General features: G+C 39.7%; 1 protein-coding gene across 6 annotated transcripts in view; it reads right to left on the bottom strand.

Annotated features, from left to right (window-relative positions):
- Positions 1–19818, bottom strand: part of NOL4 (nucleolar protein 4) — a 460596-nt gene extending 440778 nt beyond the window's left edge. For all 6 annotated transcript variants that reach the window (XM_069568799.1, XM_069568797.1, XM_069568800.1 and 3 more), the window contains exon 1: positions 19552–19818. In XM_069568799.1, the coding sequence (XP_069424900.1) occupies positions 19552–19818 (267 nt within the window). The remainder of the gene's footprint in view (positions 1–19551) is intronic.
- Positions 19819–21805: the final 1987 nt, after the last annotated feature.

Genomic DNA, 21805 nt, shown 5'->3' with positions numbered 1-21805 from the left:
AGTGGCAGATTTTCTTTTCTTGGGCTCTAAAATCACTGTGGAAGGTGACTGCAGCTGTGAAATTAAACGTTGCTTTCTCCTTGGAAGGAAAGCTATGACAAACTTAGACAGAATACCAAAAAGCAAAGACATTGCTTTGCCAGCAAAGATCCATACAGTCAAAGTTATGGTTTTTCCAGCAGTCATGAATGGATGTGAGAGCTGAACCATAAAGAAGGCTGATTGGTGAAGAACTGATGCTTTCAAACTGATGCTGGAAAAGAATCATGAGAGTCCCTTGGACAGAAGGAGATAAAACCAGTCAAACCTAACCCTGAATATTCATTGAAAGAATTGAGGCTGAAGCTCTAATATTTTGGCTACCTGATGCAAAGAGTCAACTCATTGGAAAAGACCCTGATGCTGAAAAAGATTGATGGTAAAAGGAGAAAATGGTGGCAGAGGACGAGATGGTTAGATTGTATCAGTGACTGAATGGACGTGAATTTGAGCAAACTCTGGGAGACAGTGAAGGCCACAGGAACCTGGCATGCTGCATTCCACAGGGTTGCAAAGATGGACACAACTTAGCAGCTGAAAAATAACAACAAATATAATAGGTGGGTGACATTATTTTTTTTTCTGCATCTGACATATTTTGTGAGCAAGAAAATGGAGACAGCTGAATGGCAATGTCAGTGTGAGACAGTTTCACAAGCACCCACAGGAAAGTAAGTGAACTCAACCCATGATATCAAGAAAGACAACAAGATACCTGAGAGAGTCCTGTATTTGTATAAGCCTTGTATTCACAAACAAGGTGTACCACATTAGCAATCTACATGATACAAGCGAACTGAATGGGGAAATGGATTGGCCAGAAAGTTCATTCAGGTTTTCCTGTAAGAGATTATGGCCAACCCAATACATCTGAGCAGATACCAGTACCATCAGCAGTAACCAAAGCCCAGTACCCTCCACTCTGTCTGGGACACTATGTGAACCACCCTTAGTCCTTAGAATCCCAGGCAAAGGGATACTTTTGACTTACTGAGTTCACCAGGAATTAACTAATATTTAGATTCTGCTTTCACCAGGTTTCATTTGCTTTTATTTATCTAGTTCCTTAGGTGGAAGCTGAGATTACTGATTTGTGACACTTCATCTTTTGCAACATAAACAGTCACCATCATAAATTTTCCTCAAAATCTTCCTTTAGGTGCATCCTGAAAATTCTGATATGCTACACTATCATTTTCATTCTTCTGTTTGAAATATTGTCTAATTTTCTTTGGGATTTCTTCCTTCACCTATAGGTTACTTAAAAGTATGTTGTTGAATCTTTGAATACTAGGGGAATCACCAGATAACTTTCTCTTATTTGATATCATAATCGTTTCAGTTAGAAAATATCCTTTGTAAACTATATATTCTTATCACAGCTACATAAACTTTAAAACCCCACCAGACAGTGCCATAATTTTTCCTTTCAAGAGTCATATATATTTTAAAGAATATAGAAGATGAAAAGTAGTTTATTTATAGTTTCTATTTCTTTTCCTTTAGTAAAGGTCCAAATTTTCTCCTACTACCATTCCTCTTTGAGCTTTCCTGGTGGCTCAGGCAGTAAAGAATCCGCCTGCAATGCAAGAGACCAGGGTTCAATCCCAGGGTTGGGAAGATCCCCTGGAGAAGAGAATGGCAACCCACTCCAGTATTCTTGCCTGGAGAATTCTACCAACAGCGGGGGCTGGTGGGCTACAGTCCATGGGGTCACAAAGAGTTGAACACAGCTGAATGACTCACACACACACACACATACACACACACACCATTCCTCTGAAGAACATTCCTGAAGAACTTCCTTTGGCATTAATTTTAGAGCAGGTCCAGTGGAAAATAATTCATAGTTTTTCTTCATCAGATAATGTCTTTATATCATCTTCTTTCTTGAAAGGGTATTTTTCAATGAATATATAATTCTTTCAACATTTAAAAAAAAGAAGAAAAAAGTACTATTTTTAGGGACCTCTTTTGTTTCTGAGGAGAACTCCGTGGCCATCTGGATTATCCTGTGTTGTTTACCTCTGGCTGCTTTCAAGATTGTTTTGTTCCAGAAGGTTCATTATGTGTTTCATAACATTTTTAAATTTTAGCTTGTTTGGGTTTTACCATGCTTCTTGGTTTGTCACCAAATCTGGGAAACTTTTAGTCATTATTTTTCCAAATATTTTTCTTCTATAACAATTTCTTTTCTGCTTCTATGATTTCAGTGACAAAAAGAAAAATTTAGTTTTTTTTATATTGTAATCTTCTACCCTGTTTTACAGATATGATAATTTCTATTAATCTTTAAACTCATTGACTCCTTCATCTGCTATCTGCATTCTATTCTTGAGCCCACCCAGTAAATTTTTATCACTTATTAAATTTTTTAGTTCAAATCTTTGTATTTTTTTTCTTTTTAAAAGAACTAAAGTTACTCTTTCTCTGCTTGGAATATCTATTTTTCCATTAATCCATTAATCTATTTTCCATTAATCTATTTTTCCATCAAAAGTATTTGTATTTTCTGCATAGAGCATTGGTTATAATAGCTGAAAGCTCTTAACTTTAGCATCTGACTCAACTGAATTGGCATGTTGATTTTTTTCCTCTTAAAACATGTCCAATTTTCATCACTTTTATATGCAATTTTGCATATAAGATTATCTTATTTCAGGCTGTATCCTGAAATTTTTGATTATGTTGTGAGGTTCTAGATCCTACTAAAATCTTCTGGAAAGTGTTGTATACTTATATCATGCACTAAACCCTATTAGACTCAGACCATGAGCTTTGCTTGCCTTCTCACCAGTGATTCCATTATCAGGTAAGTTTTCAAATTGTTCTATTCCTTTGGGTCTAATCTGCATACGGGTAGCGGGTAGCATAGGGATTACCCTGGAACTTGTACTGTAGCTTATATCACACTTTACTTCTCAAATACTTGGTCATGGCACTTTGCATATGTGCTTCACATTCACAGCTTGACAAAGAATTAAGTTCACACGAAAATTTAGGACATCACACCAGATGTCCTCTCTGGTATTTCCCTCACTCTTATTTCCAACATCCCTTTATTTCTGATTCCTCTAGCCTGAAAATATCAGTGCCTCTCAACATTTCATCCTTCTGCAGTCTGCATAAATACATGAGACTGGACCCATCTTCAGGACACATGTATCAGGAAAGTGAGGGAGAGAAAGTAGTAGTGGAATTTCACACACATTCGGACCACTGGGGCCCTTTCCACACTGTTCCTCTGGCCCACAAGAAAGGTTATCCACTAAGCGTTTTAGGCTCCTCTCTGCCAGCACGGCCACCATATAGCAGCAGTGCAGCTCCATGACTGAGACTAGCCTTCAGTTAAATCTAGGAGATAAAAGAATGGGAAAAAACAGAGAAACTCACCCCTCGTATTGTTTTGTGTCCAGTCCATTTCCATCTGCATTCTGCCTTTTATTGTTTTTCAGAGTGCTCAGGTGGTTGTGTTTTATACTCTCACTAGAGTTTTTCATGAAAGAGATCATCCATAATGAAAGAGATTCGTGTTTTTGACCAGCACTGGCAACTCACATGTAGCTTTTTTTTTAGATACAAAGAATCATGAGCCCTGGCCTGACCCAGAACCTCCATTCTAACAAGATACTCCGGTAATGGGTAAACTCACTAAAATGGGACATATCCTGAGCTAGAAGACAGGAATAAGATTTACGAAGTTCTTGGATCCTAAGAAGATTCAAGTAAAGTTCCTCATTGAGAGCCAAAAAAATCCATTCCAAGATACAAACACACACACACACATATTTTTGAAAAGGATAGATAAGTATCATAATTAAGTGGGAAAATAAACTTAAAGCAAAAAAAGAAACACAATTAAATGATAAATCATATGGAAATATTAAAGAAAATTATGGATGACAGTTATGGTAACAACAAGGATGGGAACTACATTTAATATCTTGTAATAAAATATAATGGAAAAGACTCTGAAAAGGAAAACATGTATGTAGTTATATATGTATATATATAGATACAGATAACATTGAATCACTTTCCTGCTTTGCTCTACACTAGAAATGCAGCATTGTAAATCAACCGTACTTCAATAAGAAATCAAACAAAATGGGCAAAAGAATAAAATCAAATAAAAATTTTAAAAAGAAGAGAGTTATGGTAGAAACACTTGATTGCTGCTACTGCTAAGTCGTTTCAGTCATGTCCGACTCTGTGCGACCCCATGGACAGCAGCCCACCAGGCTTCCCCGTCCCTGGGATTCTCCAGGCAAGAACACTTGAGTGGGTTGCCATTTCCTTCTCCAATGCGTGAAAGTGAAGTCGCTCAGTCATGTCTGACTCTTCGTGACCCCATGGACTGCTGCCCACCAGGCTCCTCTGTCCATGGGACTTTCCAGGCAAGAACACTTGAGTGGGGTGCCATTGCCTTCTCCAATGCATGAAAGTGAAAAGTGAAAGTGAAGTTGCCCAGTCATGTCTGACTCTTCGTGACCGCCCACCAGGGTCCTCCGTCCATGGGACTTTCCAGGCAAGAGTACTGGAGTGGGGTGCCATTGCCTTCTCTGAACACTTAATTAGGTATTTACAAAGCCATAAGATAATTATGAAGACTATTGAGGAAATCTTAATAATGATTTTAAATGAGAAAAGCATAATTCAAAGTTATAGGCAAACTATGATTATAACCTTATATATAAAGTATGCCAGGTACCATATTTTAGAAAATAACTTAATTAGAAGAGAATAACAAATATGTCACGGGAACTGGAAACTAAGAATGACTGCCTAGAAGGGGGAACTCTAAATGAGTCAGCTGATGGACCCCACCTTTGCCTCCCTGATAGCCATGTTCCCCTTCCCATCTCATCAGCTTGCTAGTATTCTTTTGGAGATCTCACCACTGTATACACAAACATAACTGGTTACAGGTAGACTTTCTGAACTACACCAAACACTCAGGAGACATTATAGTATAAAACCTAAAATCACTTAACTTATACTGAAAAATATAACTCAAATATTCCCAATATTGGCAACAGTTTGACCAGTGCATTCTCTTTGGTCAATTTATGTAAGAACCCAAATAATCAAAAGGTGGCTTGTTAAATGTGGGTTTAAAGAGGGCCTGATAAACCCACGTGATCAAGTTATGACATCTGGCTCACCTGAATGGAAACAACCATCAGGAAACACTAAGTTCTTCATCATCATAACAGCATATTGTTTTATCAGCACTGCCAGTATGTGTATCTTTAACTCATTTTTTCCATGGCTGGCCAAACACCACTTACTATCTATATTAGTGCATAAAGCTCTTGTTATCCTTAAAACTATTCAGTTAACAATTAAAAAATTTAAAGTTGGAAGACAGTGAATACATTACATATAAATGTCAATATCAAATTTTCATTTATTTAATATATGCTAGCATATAATTATTTGTAAACTTGTGATAAGACAAAGATGTCTTCTTTAAGTGTGGGTCTACCGACTGACATTCCAAGCATGAATAATGCCCTGGACAATGCATTGTCTGTGACGTCTAGTTTCAATTACTTTAAAGTAAGTTATTACTTGTAATATAGGCTGTCTAGAAACCTGTTTTCTTCTTTTTTCCCTGTTTTTTTCTATTTGTACTTTTAAGCAATTCACATGTATTTTGAGCCTTTCTAAAGCATTGAATTTACATTCATGCATTCATCAGTTATGAAATATTTAACTGTCATAATTATGATAATAATTGAAACTCACATAAAAGATGTGGGAAAATGCAACCAGTAATATATACACAACTCAATTTTATGTGTACGAGATACAGGTTACTACAGCATAGACTATTTTGAATGAACAATCCACACTCTGGGAAGAGAGTTTTGATTAATTCACTGGTTAGTGAAGCTCTATTAAGAGATTTTTTATTATACTTTCAATCAACATACCATCTAGTCTTGAAAATCCCATCTAATTAGGTCAATTGGTTAGAGCATAGTGTTATTATGACCCGACTAGACATTAGATCCTCATATGTGCCACTTATCTTTGCCCCTTGTTCCTAGATTAAACCCCTAAAGCCCTCTAGCCATCTGGCAACTGCAGCCGGGCCCACCTATAAGTGTTGTCTCTGCATCCCCTCACCCTGGCACCCCACCAAAATAAAAAAAAAAAGATAACTTAAAAAATATTGGCCAACCTTATCTCAATGACTACTATCTTTATACATAATGATGAGACCCAAATATTCAAATAATATTTTCTGAAAACATATAACTTTAAAAAAGGAAGAACTAGCGACAAAACCACCCTTTCTCTGTCAGACAAGCTACTCCTTTGTGTCACCAAAATGAAGCTTCCAACTTCCTGAACTTATATTCTGAGTCTCCTTCGCAGCCTTCCAGTTTTCTAACACTGCCAAACACTTGGAAAATCTGTAACCCTGAGAATAACTAGCACAAATGAACACTTGATTAAAATTAGGACGAGTGGGACATAAGAGTCTCTCGAAAAAAAACTCAGATAGAAAGAGAAAATAATCAAGATAAAGATTTTCTCTTCTCAACAGAGAGAGGAAAATGATTCCAATTCCTGTTAATATCTTAACAGAAGAAGATGTACCTATTATTGTTATTTTCTATATGCTAATTCCACAAATATTAAAGTCTCATTTAAAATGTATAATATTATAATAAAATAATTATTTAAAAATAAAATTATAGTATGGTTAGTGCTAATAAATGATATTGCTACATATTGTTATTTGTCACTATGCAGTCAAAAAATACTTAAACATACATTAATATAATGATGTATATAATGCTCTCTTTTAATACATGCACTCCTCAATCTCCATCCTCCCTGAAAACCATAAAACAGTAAACCACTTCATATTCTATAAAAAAGATAGATGGAATATAATGAAATAAAATATTTTAATTAAAAACAAAAAATCAAAATAGTGCACAGTAATAAGTCAATATGTACATATATACACAAATATATCTAATGTGGTCAATAACTGTCTCAAATGAGCTGTTAGAAATTATATATTTTACTAAATTATGGACCATCTCATCAAAAATGATTAAAATGGCAACACATTAGGCATTAGCAGAATGCCATTTAAATTATTCCCAGCTGCATCTTAAACCACAATTAGTCAAACGTGCTTTTTAGAAAGTTGTTTTAACTGAGCAAATGCTTTTTGAAAAATTTAGACCAAAAAACTACGTATTATTTTCTCTCACTGTATAATTACAAATTGGGTGGCTTAAAGCTTCACAAAGTTATATTATCTCACAGTTTCTATGGTTCAAAAGTCCAGCATATTTTAATGGGTCTTGTGCTCAGGTTCTTATAAAGCTGAAATCAAGGTGGAAGACAGCTACATTCTTTCTTGGAAGCCCAGCTGGGAAAAGCTTCCTTTGGTCAGAATGTATTCCTTGTGGTTGTAGGACTTAGGTCCCCATTGTTTTGCTAGCTGTTGGCAAAGCATGCTCTCAGCTCCTAACCACATGGCCCCCTCCATTTCAGCAGCAGAGAATCTCCCTTACAATGAATCCAACTCAGGTTTTGAAATTCTCTGCCTGCTATTTCTGCTATAAAAACTCTCTGCTTTTGAAAGGTTAATGTGATTAAGTCAGACCCACCTAAAAGAGCCCTCTTTCTTCAAGTTAACTGTTCTGTATAACATAACCATAGGAATCAGAGATCATAGGCACACTTTCCACTCACACTCAAGGGTAAGGGAATTAAACACATGTGAGAGTCATTTCAGAGTCACCTTAGAATCCTGCCTATCACAGAACACAAAGACTGAAGAATCACAGTGACAGAGACAGACACGTGGATTTAAAATCAAACAAGTCTGAGGTATAAACAACTTGGAATAAGATTTAGAATACTGCCTTAAAGTATAAACTCCATGTTCTAAGCAGTATTTGAAACATTACTTTGAAAAGGTCTGTGCTTGAATAAGTATTCTATTAATATAGAGAAATCTCCTGTGGGTTTTAGAACAATTTCTCTGGTAAATCTTTGTAGCTGTGGATGTAGTAATAAGAGGTCAAAAATTATTTCTCAACTCTAAAAACAGAAGGAAAGAAAAAACATTTTATTACAAGATGATTTCATCCATATTCCTTTTTCTTTCCAAAGTTTTTGTTTTAATTTTTATAGATTTAAATTCTTGGCACATTTTGTCAAATGTTCGTAATACATTAAACAAGTTAGAAGTCAAATAGTCAAATGTATCATCAGCAGGATGAATGAAATTTTGATACATTCATTCTAAAGAACACTAACTACAGCTACATACAACAACATAGGTGAATCTCACAACAATATCCAATAAAAGTACAAGACACAAAAGAGTATTTAGAGTATCATTCTTTTGTAGAAATTTTAAAACCAGGAACAACTAAACTTCATTGTTTAGGGATGCCTTGTTGTTGGGTCATCAAGTTGTGTCCTTTTAAGTGTCTTTAAATTTATTTTCTTACATTTCAAACAATCCTATTTTTAACACTATTGGAATTAATAAAGTCTGATGTTTGTACAGCATGATTCAATTACACAATCTCAAGCTATTGAATTATATTGATTTACTGCTTAACAATTTGATTTCAGTATCTGTGTAATATTTATAGCTATAATACTTCAAACAAATATTGAGGCAAAAGGAACTATTCAACTTTTATTCTTTATTCATTTGATTTATAATCAGCATAAACCAAGGAGAGATCTCAAGTCCCTACCCGTAAGACCTAAATCATAATGTCTTTGCTCAAACACTTCTGGTAGCTGGCATTCCCTATAGAAGGAAGGTCAAACTTTGCAACATGGCGGTAGAGGCTTCCCATAATTTTGCCCCCACCTATTTTTCCAACTTCATCTTCCACTGTACCCTGCACTTCAGCTATTCTTGACTGTGCACCATCTCAACTTGCCTTTGATGAAATAAAATCTCACCTCCACCAAAACAATACCAAAAGAATACAATGGTTTTATGGATGTCATGGATTTTTAAAGCTAAGAAATTATTTTTAATATTGTGTTAAGTACAGAGGCACTCCCCTGTAAGAGAGAAGGTGATATTTTAGCTGAAGTGTAAGGTCTTAACTAAAACGACTTACTGTGAGGTAATATTAGGCTTCAACAATAGTTTCTGCCTTCAACAATAGCTCAGTCAGTATATCATCTGCCTGCAATGCAGGAGACCCGGGTTCGATTCCTGGGTCGGGAAGATCCCCTGGAGAAGGAAATGGCAACCCATTCCAGTATTGTTGCCTGGAGAATCCCATGGACAAAGAGGCCTGGCAGGCTATGGTCCAGGGGGTCACAAAGAGTCAGACACAACTAAGCGACCAAACACACACTCACAATATTATCCTATGGATTAAAGTAACTGTCTCCAAACTGGTATGTGCACACCCCAGGAAATGCATGAGATGACCTACTGAGATGAATAAAAACATTAAAATTTATGTTTGTATACATTTAGTAATAGTTGGTCATGGACAGGGAAGCCTGACATGCTGCAGTCCAAGGGGTCGCAAAGAGTCAGACACAAGTGAGCGACTGAACTGAACTGAGTAACAGTCCTATAGATTTTCATTTTTGAATATGTGCTATGTGTTAAGTATTAATACAGAACTATATGTAATTTATAAAAATACACATGTTGGGGGAATATTCAATTTGTTTTAATCACTAGAGTGCATTAAGTTTGGAAACCAAAGCAAGGACTTTGGAATCCAACTGAAATAGTTTCTTGTCCCAACACTAAAACACTAACACTTAGAAGCTGTGTGACTTTAGAAAGTTATCTTAATTTAAACCACAATTTTATCAAGTATGTAATGAAAAATGTTCATCTGATAGGATTATTGTGAATGTTAAAGGGGACATTTTGTTTAAAGTTATTATCTCAATCCTTAACCAATATATATTAATAAGTTGATAAATGCAAGGCATTTTTATTAATTGTGTTACATTCAAAACTTTCTATTGCCTAAAGAAGCAATGTACTCATTAAAGAACTCTAAATGACAAGCAAAGTCACCAGTTTCACAGCTTTAAAAAAAAAGTCCATCTTTTCCTGCTTCTGATGGGACTACAAATGGTATAACTGCTAAGGAAAACAGTATGGAAGTTCCTCAAAAATTAAAAATAGAACTACCATGTGATCCAGCAATCCCACTTGTGGGTATACATCCAAAAGAATTGAAAGCAGAGTTTTGAAGGGATACCCTTCACAGCAGCATTATTTCTAACAGCCAAAAGTGAAAGTGAAAGTCGCTCAGTCATGTTGACTCTTTGCCACCCCATGGACTATACAGGTCATGAAATTATCCAAGCCAAAATAATAGAGTGGGTAGCCTTTCCCTTTTCCAGGGGATCTGCCCAACCCAGCGATTGAACCCAGGTCTCTCGCATTGCAGGCAGATTCTTCTCCAGCTGAGCCACAAGGGAAGCTCAAGAATACTGGAGTGGGCAGATTATCCCTTCTCCAGGGAATCTTCCCGACCCAGGAATTGAACTGTAATCTCCTGCATTGCAGATGGATTCTTTACCAACTGAGATATCAGGGAAGCCCAAAGATGGAAGCAATTCAAATGCTCATCGACAAATGAATTTTAAAAATATGGAAAATACATAAAATAGCATATTATTCAGCCATTAGAAGTAAGGAAATTCTGTGACGCAATTTAACATGGATGAATTTTGAGGGTATTATGCTAAGTGAGATAATCAATCACAAAAGACAAACACTGTGCAATTCCACTTATACTGTGGGGGGAGGGAGACTTCCCTAATGGCTCGAAAGGTGAAGAATCTGCCTGCAATGCAGAAGTTCAGTTCAGTTGCTCAGTCGTGTCCGACTCTTTGTGACCCCATGGACTGCAGCCCCCAGGCCTCCCTATCCATCACCAACTCCTGGAGTTTACTCAAACTCATGCCCATTGAGTCGGCAATGCAGAAGGTTCCAGTTCAATCCCTAGGTTGGGAAGATCCCCTGGAGAAGGAAGTGGCAACTCACTCCTGGGAGAACCCATGGACAGGAGTCTGGCAGGCTACAGTCCATGGGGTAGCAAAGAGTCAGACATGGCAGGGTAAGCATGCATGCAATTATATAAGGTATCAAATGTAGTCAGATTCACAGAATCAGAAAGCAGAATAGTGGTTTCCAGGGGCTGGAGGGAAGGGGAAAGAGGGAGTTCTTTATTAGTTACAGAGTTTCAGTTTCACAAGATGAAAACATTCTAGAGATCTTTTGTACAACAAAGTACATATGCTTAATACTATTGTATCACACACTTACATACATTTAAGATGGAAAAGTATATGTGATGTTTTTTTAACCTAAATAAATAAAATTTAAAAAACAGCCCCCAAATCTGGTTATAACTAGTTGGTGTGTGGTATTTAAATAAGAAGATTCCATTGTGTTATGGGGTTGGGAAGTGATTTTCATTTATCCCATTAATTACTGCCAAAGATGTATTACACATGATGCCCTCCTTTCCATCAAAACAAATTTTGCAAAAACAAACAAACAACAAATTATCAAGCAATAGACATACCTCATGGTATGATGTAATATTATGGTCAGTCGGTTCAACTGATATTAAGTTGATAAAATCAACAGTATTCTATCAAGCACTGACCATAAGGAGAGAAGAAAGGGACAAAAAAATAATCAGATCACACAGACTTTTGGCTTGGAAAGGTGAGGAAATTGTATTGCCACCCATGAAGAAAGAAAATTTTTAAAGAAAAAAAATTTCTTTTTTTTTTTTTTGAAGAGGTTAGCTTGGAGGACCTAGTATGGGGAATGGAGAAAACAAAAATTTTCGAATTTGTTTAATTTTAAGTGCTTTGGAATATCTTGATGGAAAACATCGAGTGGAAAACCCAAAGCAAAGATCTGAACTCCAGCAGAAGCATATTAAGTCCTCAAAACAGACACACAACTGAAGCTATGGACGGGGGTACCACTACTCATGAGAAAGAGAGAGTAATAAAAGGAATTCAAAGTGTATCTTAGTCAAATTATTTAATTTTAAGGATCCCTAAGTAAATAAATCCATGAAATTTGGGAAAGTTTGCCGTCGAATTTTAATAGCGCTAATACAATTATCTGCGATGTTGCAGTGGAAAGAGTGAAAACAAAGAAATTATACCTAACTAAGTTGCCCTTTAGGTACAAAGGAAAGGGAAAAATATTTTTCAGTTGTATATAAACCCCAAAGAACAGAAAATAGGAGCCCTTCTTTAGGGGAAAAAATGATGATCAGGAATTACCACTAATCAACAGACGGATCAAGTCAGATAATTTAGAGGTAAAGAAAACCAGGTAAAAGAATGGGTGATATGCATCTAACCATAATAAAGGGACAATAACTGTAAGAAGCAAATTACATACTATAACATAAAGAACCTTGACAATAAAAGCAATGATATAATTTAGATAATACAACAAAATATATAACAATTAGAATAAATGTAATGCATTCTAAACAGGGATATCAGTAACAAGAAGGAGAGAAATGAAAAAAGATTTGTTCCTTATCTACCACTAGAGAAAGTCAATAATATGGTATAAAACTGAAATTGTAGTTGAAAAAATAAATATAATTCAACATTGATATTTTTCTTGATCTTTTCTGTCAATTTTAGGAATAAACACTTCTATGAATAAGCCTTAATCTATTAGAAAATTTTTGAATTTCATGTATTTTTGTGACATTTTGGTAATATATTTTATTCTTCTTAAATTAGCATATAGTTGTCATCCCAGTTTTAGAAAATCACTTCTGCTTTTCCATATACAGTATAGCTATCAACCATTATCTCTAATCTTCTTTTGGGATACTTGTTTAGATGGATGTCTATAATGATACTCATAATTAGTTAATGGTTATATCTAGGCAAGAGACTTAGAATGAATTTTTGGCAATTTTTTCCTTTTCACTTAGACTTTTGAGTAATGAGGAAGTATCACTTTTAAGAAAACAAAGTCATTTTTATTTTCTAAAAGTGGAGTAAGAAAAAAAGATGCAATATAATACATTAACGTTATATTATACTATATTATGTTATAATGTTAACATTATAAATATGTTATATTACATTATAATATATAATCATTAATGTATATATGTATCTTGTATTTTAACTCATTACACTGTGATTTTGAGTTTATAACACATAATTAAAATTATATCATGGTATTCTTGATTTGTTAATACTTAGATTAGCTTCTATTTTTGCAGCATCTATTATGTGTCAAGTGTATGCTATAATACTATATGCTTATGAAGTATGATTATTAATTCTCATCCAAAACTAAAACTAGGCAAAGTTTTGGATGCAAATTAGGAAATCCTCAAAGAGAAATTCTCAAAGAGAAGCAAAGAGAAAACTGTGTCTTTAAATAAGAAACTTCCTATTAAAAAGCAGAGACATTATTTTGTCAACAAAGGTCCATCTAGTCAAGGCTATGGTTTTTCCAGTGGTCATGTATGCATGTGAGAGTTGGACTATAAAGAAAGCTGAACATCAAAGAATTGATGCTTTTGAACTGTGGTGTTGGAGAAGACTCTTGAGAGTCCCTTGGACTGCAAGGAGATCCAACCAGTCCATCCTAAAGGAGATCAGTCCTGGGTGTTCATTGGAAGGACTGATGTTGAAGCTGGAACTACAATATTTTGGCCATCTCATGCGAAGAACTGACTCATTGAAAAGACCCTGATGCTGGGAGGGATTGGGGGCAGGAGGAGAAGGGGACGACAGAGGATGAGATGGCTGGATGGCATCACCAACTCAATGGACATAGGTTTGGGTGGACTCTGGGAGTTGGTGATGGACAGGGAGGCCTGGCCTGCTGTGGTTCATGGGGTCTCAAAGAGCTGGGCACGACTGAGCGACTGAACTGAACTGAACTCGCAACTCCAGTAAATGTCAAATCCAGGATTTAAATCTTGCTTTAAAATCCTTACCCTGCCCACTATACCATGTTTCCTGCCATCCATGCTGTCCATGAAGTTTACATTGCCATCCTGGGACTATGAAAAGGAGCATAAGGTAAAGCACACTGGATTCACTTTAATCTTTCCTAGTGAGATAAAATATCTTGGCAAATACAGCAGCTATTAGTGAGAGGTCTTTATGATCTTGACGTGGAGATCGAAACTTTTGGAAATTCTGCTGCCACATCCCTGTATTTCCTTCCTCATCTTTCCTCTATCCTATACAGAAAGTCCAGAGTTAAAATCTTGACAAGTAGAATCTCAGAATCATTCAGAAGGTTTCTAGAGGGAATACATATGTGTTGGGTCTTACCCCCTCACCTTCACCACAGTCACTAGTAACCCAACTAAGAAGAACTAACAGAAAAGTTAAGGACTGGTATCTTCAGAAATAAATGTGGGATAGTCCTCATATGGGCTCCCCAGGTTACTCAGTGGTAAAGAATCTGCCTGTAATACAGGGGATGTGGATTTGATTCCTGGGTCAGGAAGATTCCCTGGAAAAGGAAATGACAACCCACTCCAGTACTCTTGCCTGGAAAATCCCATGGACAGAGGAGCCTGGCAGGCTACAGTCCGTGGGGTCACAGAGTCAGACACAAATTCATGACTGAACAACTAGTCCTCTTGTACTAAGAGGGTCTGATTTCCTTCTAACATTCAGGGGTGTTAACTCGACAAACCCTTTGTCTCTTAATCCTCATGGCCAACTGGCCTCTAGTAAAAGGAAAGGAAAAAAAGTGAAGTCGCTCAGTTGTGTCTGACTCTTTGCGACCCCTGGACTATGCCTACTAGGCTCCTCCATCCAAAGAATTTTCCAAGCAAGAGTACTGGAGTAGGTTGCCATTTCCTTCTCCAGAGGATCTTCCCAACCCCGGGATTGAACCCAGGTCTCCCGCATTGCAGGCACCAGGGAAGCCTGGCCTCTAGTAAAGGCACCCACTATTCCCTGAGAACCCAAAGGAGGTGCTGTGCTAGGGACTTGGACTTGCCATGGATGACTGATTCCTCCCAACAACTCTAAATGCCACTGAAGTCAGCTTATAAACCACAATGCTGAGACACATATTTGGGATCTCTTTAACCCCCACAAAGATGTATGGTATAGTGTGTCCCAAAATATTTAAATGAAGGGGGAAAATGCATCAGTCATCAATAACAATTCCCACTGTGGAAGTATTAAGACATAAGCAAAATGTGGTTGTCTCAGTGACTACTGTTTTGACTTGTCTCTGTCAGAGATACAAAGTATCATTATGCATAGCTGGCATATCCCTCAGCTTTGTTTTCTAGAAATTCTACAGCAAATTACAGATCAAGGCAAGAGCATATATGATGTGAGCCTTAGTCACAGACTTAGGCCAAGTGGAAATGTACACGGACTCCTTATGTATTATTTTATTCACTCTGATGTGGTATTAAAAAAAAATAACCAAAACTACAATCAGAGAACTAAAAAACAGTAACTGCTTATGAACCAGTCTAATCACTGTACAATAATCAATTAGTAGTATACACAGTGAGAAAATATGAAATCTGAGGCTACCGATTGAGAACTGAATAAATTATCATTTTTAAATGACATAACTAGAGATAATATATTTTCTTTTCTGGATAAAAAATTCATTTTATGTTTCCTTGTGGAATAAATAACGGGAAAAAATACTAAATAAAGGGAAAAAGTACACGTAAATGCTTTAAAAAAAAAGGCTGAAATGTCTGTTCCTACAAATACAAGGAAAGAAAACCATTGTTCATATTATTTGATTTTATACTTTGGATATTCATTACCTTGTTTGGTTAAGACTGAAAGACAAATAGAAATGTGAGTTTACGGTATTTCCTAATGACTTACAGAATGCAATGGATTTTTATAAAATAAACAATAATGTGTGAATAATATTACTAATGAAATGTAATGAAATTTCTGATTCTTTTCTAAGTTTACCTTTCCTAATATGAAGCAGTAAAATGTGGCTACATTTTAAAGTGTGATGTTTTAACTAATTTTTGCCAGAAAACAAAGTGTCAATCAGGATATAAAGCTTCTGAAAACAAACTAAGCTAGAACTATCAAAGATGTAAAACAGTAATCAGAGTGAGGCTAATTTTAAACGGTCACAGATTAAACATTGCTTCTGAATCAATGTCAAGCATTTCCTGCATCTTTTTAGAACTGTTTGAAGTTACCATAATTTCATACTTCTAAATTTCTGACACCTTTAAGGAAAGAACATAGAAAAGTAACAGTGGTCGTATGGAAAAGAACTGAGATTCCGTGCTCAGCAAAGCACATGTATGTGTGTATACGCACACACGTGCGCACACAGGCTCACTCCAGACCTAAAATGGCTGAGTCGCAGGATGTTGTTGCTTGGTGACCAAACAGTATCTGCTCAGCCACACAGTAATCTAAACAGTGACAGATATGTCCCCTCAGTTTTAGGCATGGCCAGTACAAACAGTAAAGGGCATGTTTATCTTCTCCAATATTCTACATTTTTAAGTCAGTTGTCACTTGCTTGATTTTATCATCAGTTACCTTGAGGCTTCAGGGGGAAAGTATTTGCGAAGCTATAAATAAATCTGCTCCTTTGGAAAAACAAGAGGTAGGACCAAGCTTCTTTTAGAATGAAAGATAGTCCTGTTTCAATTAAGCCTGCATGGTGTGTCTGCTCTGTTCTAGTCCGACCTCCCAGTTGCTATCAGTCTCCCTTTCTCTCATTAAACACAGGGAGTTAATTAGCCCCAGCCTGTCCTCTCCCCTTCTCTCTTTCCCTTTTCGCAGTAGTAATGATGCCTAATTACCAGCAGCAATGGGTAACTGCAACACCAGGAATGAATTGCTCTCGGTGAAGCAAAGCCAGCCATGAACCTTCAAACCTCAGAATCCTGGAATGCTTCTCAGTCTACTTGAAAATACCATTCAAATACAGTACACTCTTTCAACCTCTAAATGCTTTTGGATGCAAGACAAAAAAAAAAAAAAAAAACAACTTTTCTTTCTGATGACTGCACCCCTGCTATCATAAAGAAAAACCATCACAGGTTTAAGGAAGAAATACTCTGATATGTGGGGAAACACATGATAAAAGGGATCTTTTATTTATTTTTTAAGTCAATGAAATGATGATTGGCTGTCTCTCAGAGAAGGAGGAGCCTATAATTCTATGTCAGGAGCAGCATAAAAATTTCATAAAGAGCAATAGGAAAGTTCATGAATTAAAAGCCTCTTCAAAATTTCAAAACAAATGTGAATGAAAATCAGCGCTCTTAAATACTACACAGGAAACCATTATGCAAGAACATCACCTCAAGGATTACATTTTCTCCCTTAACTATATAGAATCTTTACTGAAAAGAGAAACACATGTTATTTTATTATTAATCCTGGAGTTGTTAATCTACATTAGATTTCTTAGCAGCAATTTCTTAACAACTCTGCATTAATTTTTCAGTGAAAATGTGGTCCCCAAGAATGTGAATGCTGATTTGAATTACTGGCATCCATGTTTATCTTAGTGCCTCTATGACCACTATACAATTTATGTTAGAATTTTTATTTAACGTTTTAAAAAAGAACACCTGTATATACATACAGTAGATGTAACCAAATCCATGCAGGTATAAACTCATTGGAGAAATACACAAGTGAAGCAATCTGACACATAAACAGAGGTGCCTAAGTAAAATATTTTAAGAAATGAAAAACAAACTCCCAGCTAGCAATTTGCAAAATAAAACACACACAATCTTATTAAGTAATATTCAGATAAATATCTTAAATCATTATTTTATTCATCAATTAGTTCAGTACCACCCAAAGAAAAATACATTCATATGTTCTGAATTCTAATTTACTTTGTCTAACTAAGTTATTTTTAAAAACCAGGTTCTTCATGTTACTCCCGATATAAATGAATCAAAGTCCCTCATTCTCTATGACAGACTTCTGGCTCACCCAGATGTAGATAAACCTAAGTTCATCCATGCCCATCTAATGCTCATTATTAATAAAGCAATCTCACCATTGTCTTTAGCAATGCCACATGTGAAAGGCGAAGGAAGGCTGCGTTTATAGTTAGCCCTCCTAGAAACCTTTCAACAATGATACATATTAAAAAAAAAAAAAAGCAGAACTTTTATGTGTGTTTCCGTTTCACCTTTATTCCCATGTCCATTTTTCCATATAAATTTCAAAAGAAATATAGTTCCTTCAAACAACTACCCCTAATTAATCTCAAGAAACCATAAACTGCTTTCCAGAAAGTCTTCCATATAATCCTTTGAAAAACCTTTCATGCATGTATTTCCAATTTAATATACCTCCGTTTGAGATAGATGAATAGCTTTCAAGGCATCTCCTTTCTAGCATCCTCCAGGAATACTGCACGGGAAACAGTTGCCAGTGAGAGATGGAGGAAAAGGAGCAAATGCTCAAGAAACCCCAAAGCGAGGCAAAAATGTACGGAATGCCAGATAACCCTCCCCCACCCCTACTCCGGACGACTACCCACCTAGCATGATGAAGAAAGGTCTTATGGATCTGATCTGCAATCCTACTTGTAGCCCACAGTTCCCATCTCCTGAAAACGGAAATTGACGCTGCCGCCGCTCCCCGACCTCACAGGCTTCTGCCTGGGGACGCTGAGATACACTGAGCTCTCAGCGCCAGCGCCTGGGCTTGCAGCTTTGCGGCCGTGAGACTAGAGCCATCCCAGAATAAGGAACAAATAACGTACACCACTTGATTGCGCCCAAACCCATCACTCTTTGTTGTTCTTCATGTAGCTGCAGCTTTATTTGTGAAAGCTGCAAGTGAGGAAGGAAGCGGTGGGGGGCGGTGGGCAGGAGGAGGCATCTCCAGGACCCTATCTACCATCTAAATCTTCAGGGCAAGATCTCAAGGAGAGATTAAGGCGATCGGACAGCCAGGTGTCTCCCAGGCGGCGGTCTAACTAACAATAAAACCTGATAGTGTCCGTTGTGGGGTGGGGGGGGGGGCTCGGGGGAACCCCACACATCCACGACCAGCGCCACGTTCGGGCTTTGTGCCAATAAAAAGACTCCGCAGACTATCGATCAGAATCATCTATTATCAGAACGTGCGGCTGGGGTTTCAGCGTGGCCTTTATGCGCGGTGGCGAAGGCGGGACACGCGCCGGGCGCACAGCGAAGGCCGTGGGACAATGGCCCAGTCCGAGGACGCGAGATGCCGCCCGACCCGGGGATGGAAGCTCCGGAGACGAGGAGGGCTGCGCGCTCGAGAGATGCGCTGCTGCTTTAAAATACAGGACCACAAAGACTCCACGTTGGGGAAACGCGCCTGGCTCAGGCGAGTGGGGACGACTTGGGGAGGGGGGTTGAGAAGGGTGGGGGCAAACGAGCCAACGGTGGCTCTCGGCTCCCCCCTTTCTCCCCCCACCCCCACCTCCCCGCCGGGCTGCTCCGGCAGACAAATAACAGAAGAAGGCGAGTCACTCACCGTGGTCTTGACCGGCACGTAGAGCACTTGCTTGGCGCCGCCGCCGCCGCCCCCGCGGACCTCGTCCGGCTGGCCCAGCTGGAAACCCTTCGATTTGACCCAGAATTTAAATTTGGCGTTGTCCGTGGAGCTCGACTCGCAGCCGTTGAGGAGCTGGACGATCCGCTCGTATTTTTTACGGGTCACCGTCTTGGTCTTGCCTGAGTCCCCGTAAGTCCGGAGGCACCAGTCCTGGAACTGGCGGTACACATCGCGCTCGCTCTCCATGTTCCGCGCGCCCGGCAGCCGGCCGGAGGCTCCCAGCGCACTTCGCACCTGTTCACCCCGGGCTCATGAAAAATGCAGACCCCCGCCACGATGTAGGGGACGCGAGGTCCCGGGCGCCGCCAGAGCCTGCCTCGGGTCGGGGGGAAGGGGGGAGGGATGGGGCGACTGGGAGGAGGGTCCGGCTGGGCACCAGCGATCAATGCCCCGTGCTACCAACTCTCTGGTTTCATTCGCAATTGGCGACGGATGTCTCCGGACGCTGTTCTCTTCCTTAGTGATGGGTCTCTAATATTGTGGGAGTAGGACCATCCTCTGGCCCGGAGGAGCTGGGTTTTGAATAATTAAAATCCCATTCCTTGGCTTATTAAAAATCCCAATATTGACTTGGGGTGGTCCCTCGACGCCTCGCCCAGGGCTGCGTCCGGAGCAGGCAGGTGGAGCGCAGCGCCGCCTCCCCGCGCGCGCGCGCCCCCGAAGCTTCCCGGCCTCCGGCCCCACCGCCGTCCAGGAGAGAGGGCTGCGCCTCTCTCGAAAGCAGCTGCCCGGCCGGGCGCCTGAGAGCCCGAAGGGCACCCGGGTTCCCGGGCTCTCCTTCCTCCAGGGTCCCGTTCCGCTTCTGCCTTCTCTGTGTGGGGCGTTCAGGGACTAGAAAGAGAGAAAGTTCTTACCTGTCATGTTGTTAAGCCCATCAAATCCTGCTACACAGGAAATTTCTTAAGGTATTTTTAAAGCGGCTTAAAATGTCATTTCTTCAGATGCATTTAGACTAAATTCCAGTCCCGTAGGTAGGTTCCGGGAGTTAAGTCCCAGAATTAGCAAAGCATCCACGGAGATTTGGCCGGAGTTCTCTAGGATAGCCCGTGGTACCCTGAACAGATATCCGCTCCAGGGGGAAGCGGGTAAACGAAGGCAGGCCGCTGGCGGCGGCTCTCCCAGATAACGTTGGGGCCCCCAGACAGGACTCCTCTGGTCTCTAATGAACTGGGTACAAGGCATAGAAGTAAGTTTATGATACAGATGCTTCAAACCCTCTGCATGAAATTAGAATATAGCGAGCTGTCATTTTCCCCTTGCTTGGTTACAGTTTGCAGTTCACACGGGAGGTTTCGGATGTCTATTTTCCCCCTGCCACGTCATGGACACCCCCTCCTCTGCTCAGAGTAGCCAAATATGAGTTCCTCCGGACGATTTCTCAAGCAAATGAGATCAGCGGTTCCTCCATTCAGGATTTCCATCCGTTTGTTACAGAGCTGGAAATAGGGGAGTTCCCATCCTCCTCGCGCTGCGATCGCGGCCGCTCCTCTTTATTCTACTCTCTGCGGAGGCCCGCGCCCGTCCCGGGAGGCGGCTCTGCCAGGCAAGGCGGCCCGACCAGTGCCCGGCGCCGGGTCCGTGTCCTAGCCCACCTTCGCCCCCTCGTCGCCGTCTCCAAGACGAAAGCCCCGACTGGGAGGAACGCGGGATGTTTGTCCCCACTGCGCCGCGGCTGGTCCCGGCACTTGCAGAACGGTCAGTGGCTCCTGCTCCACCAGGCTGAGTGTGCGCGTGTGTGTGAGCCGGGGAGCGAGGGTGTGCAGGGGGTGCGCTGTGTGTGCGCGCGTCTCCGGGAAGGTCTCGCGGCGGTGGCTGGAACCGGGACTGACAGCCCGGGCGGAGCGCGAGCAGCTCCACACACTAAACCTCTCGCCTCTCCCCTCACCCCCCACCCCTCCCACTCCCCTCTCCTCCCGCCCCCCCCTTCCCCGGCCCCTTCCAAGCTCTCTGATTGGCCAGTGGGACAAAAGTTTCTGTGGAGACGGCTGGGCGCTGACGTCACGGGCAGAATTGTCCCATTTAGGGATCCCGGGGGCAGTGCGCATGTTGCAGGCTGCAGGTTAGAGGCGGGAGGAGGTAGCAGCGGGCCCGGCGGCAGCCAGGTGGCGGAAAGGAGCACTCAGCATCCAGGTGGGGGGACGACTCCAGCAGGGTTTCCATGGAGATTCCTCTG

This window comes from Ovis canadensis, chromosome 23 (genome assembly GCF_042477335.2).
Source record: "Ovis canadensis isolate MfBH-ARS-UI-01 breed Bighorn chromosome 23, ARS-UI_OviCan_v2, whole genome shotgun sequence".
Classification (NCBI taxonomy): Eukaryota; Metazoa; Chordata; class Mammalia; order Artiodactyla; family Bovidae; genus Ovis; species Ovis canadensis.
Note: the sequence above shows the minus strand (reverse complement) of the source record. Positions and strands in the feature narration are given on the sequence as shown.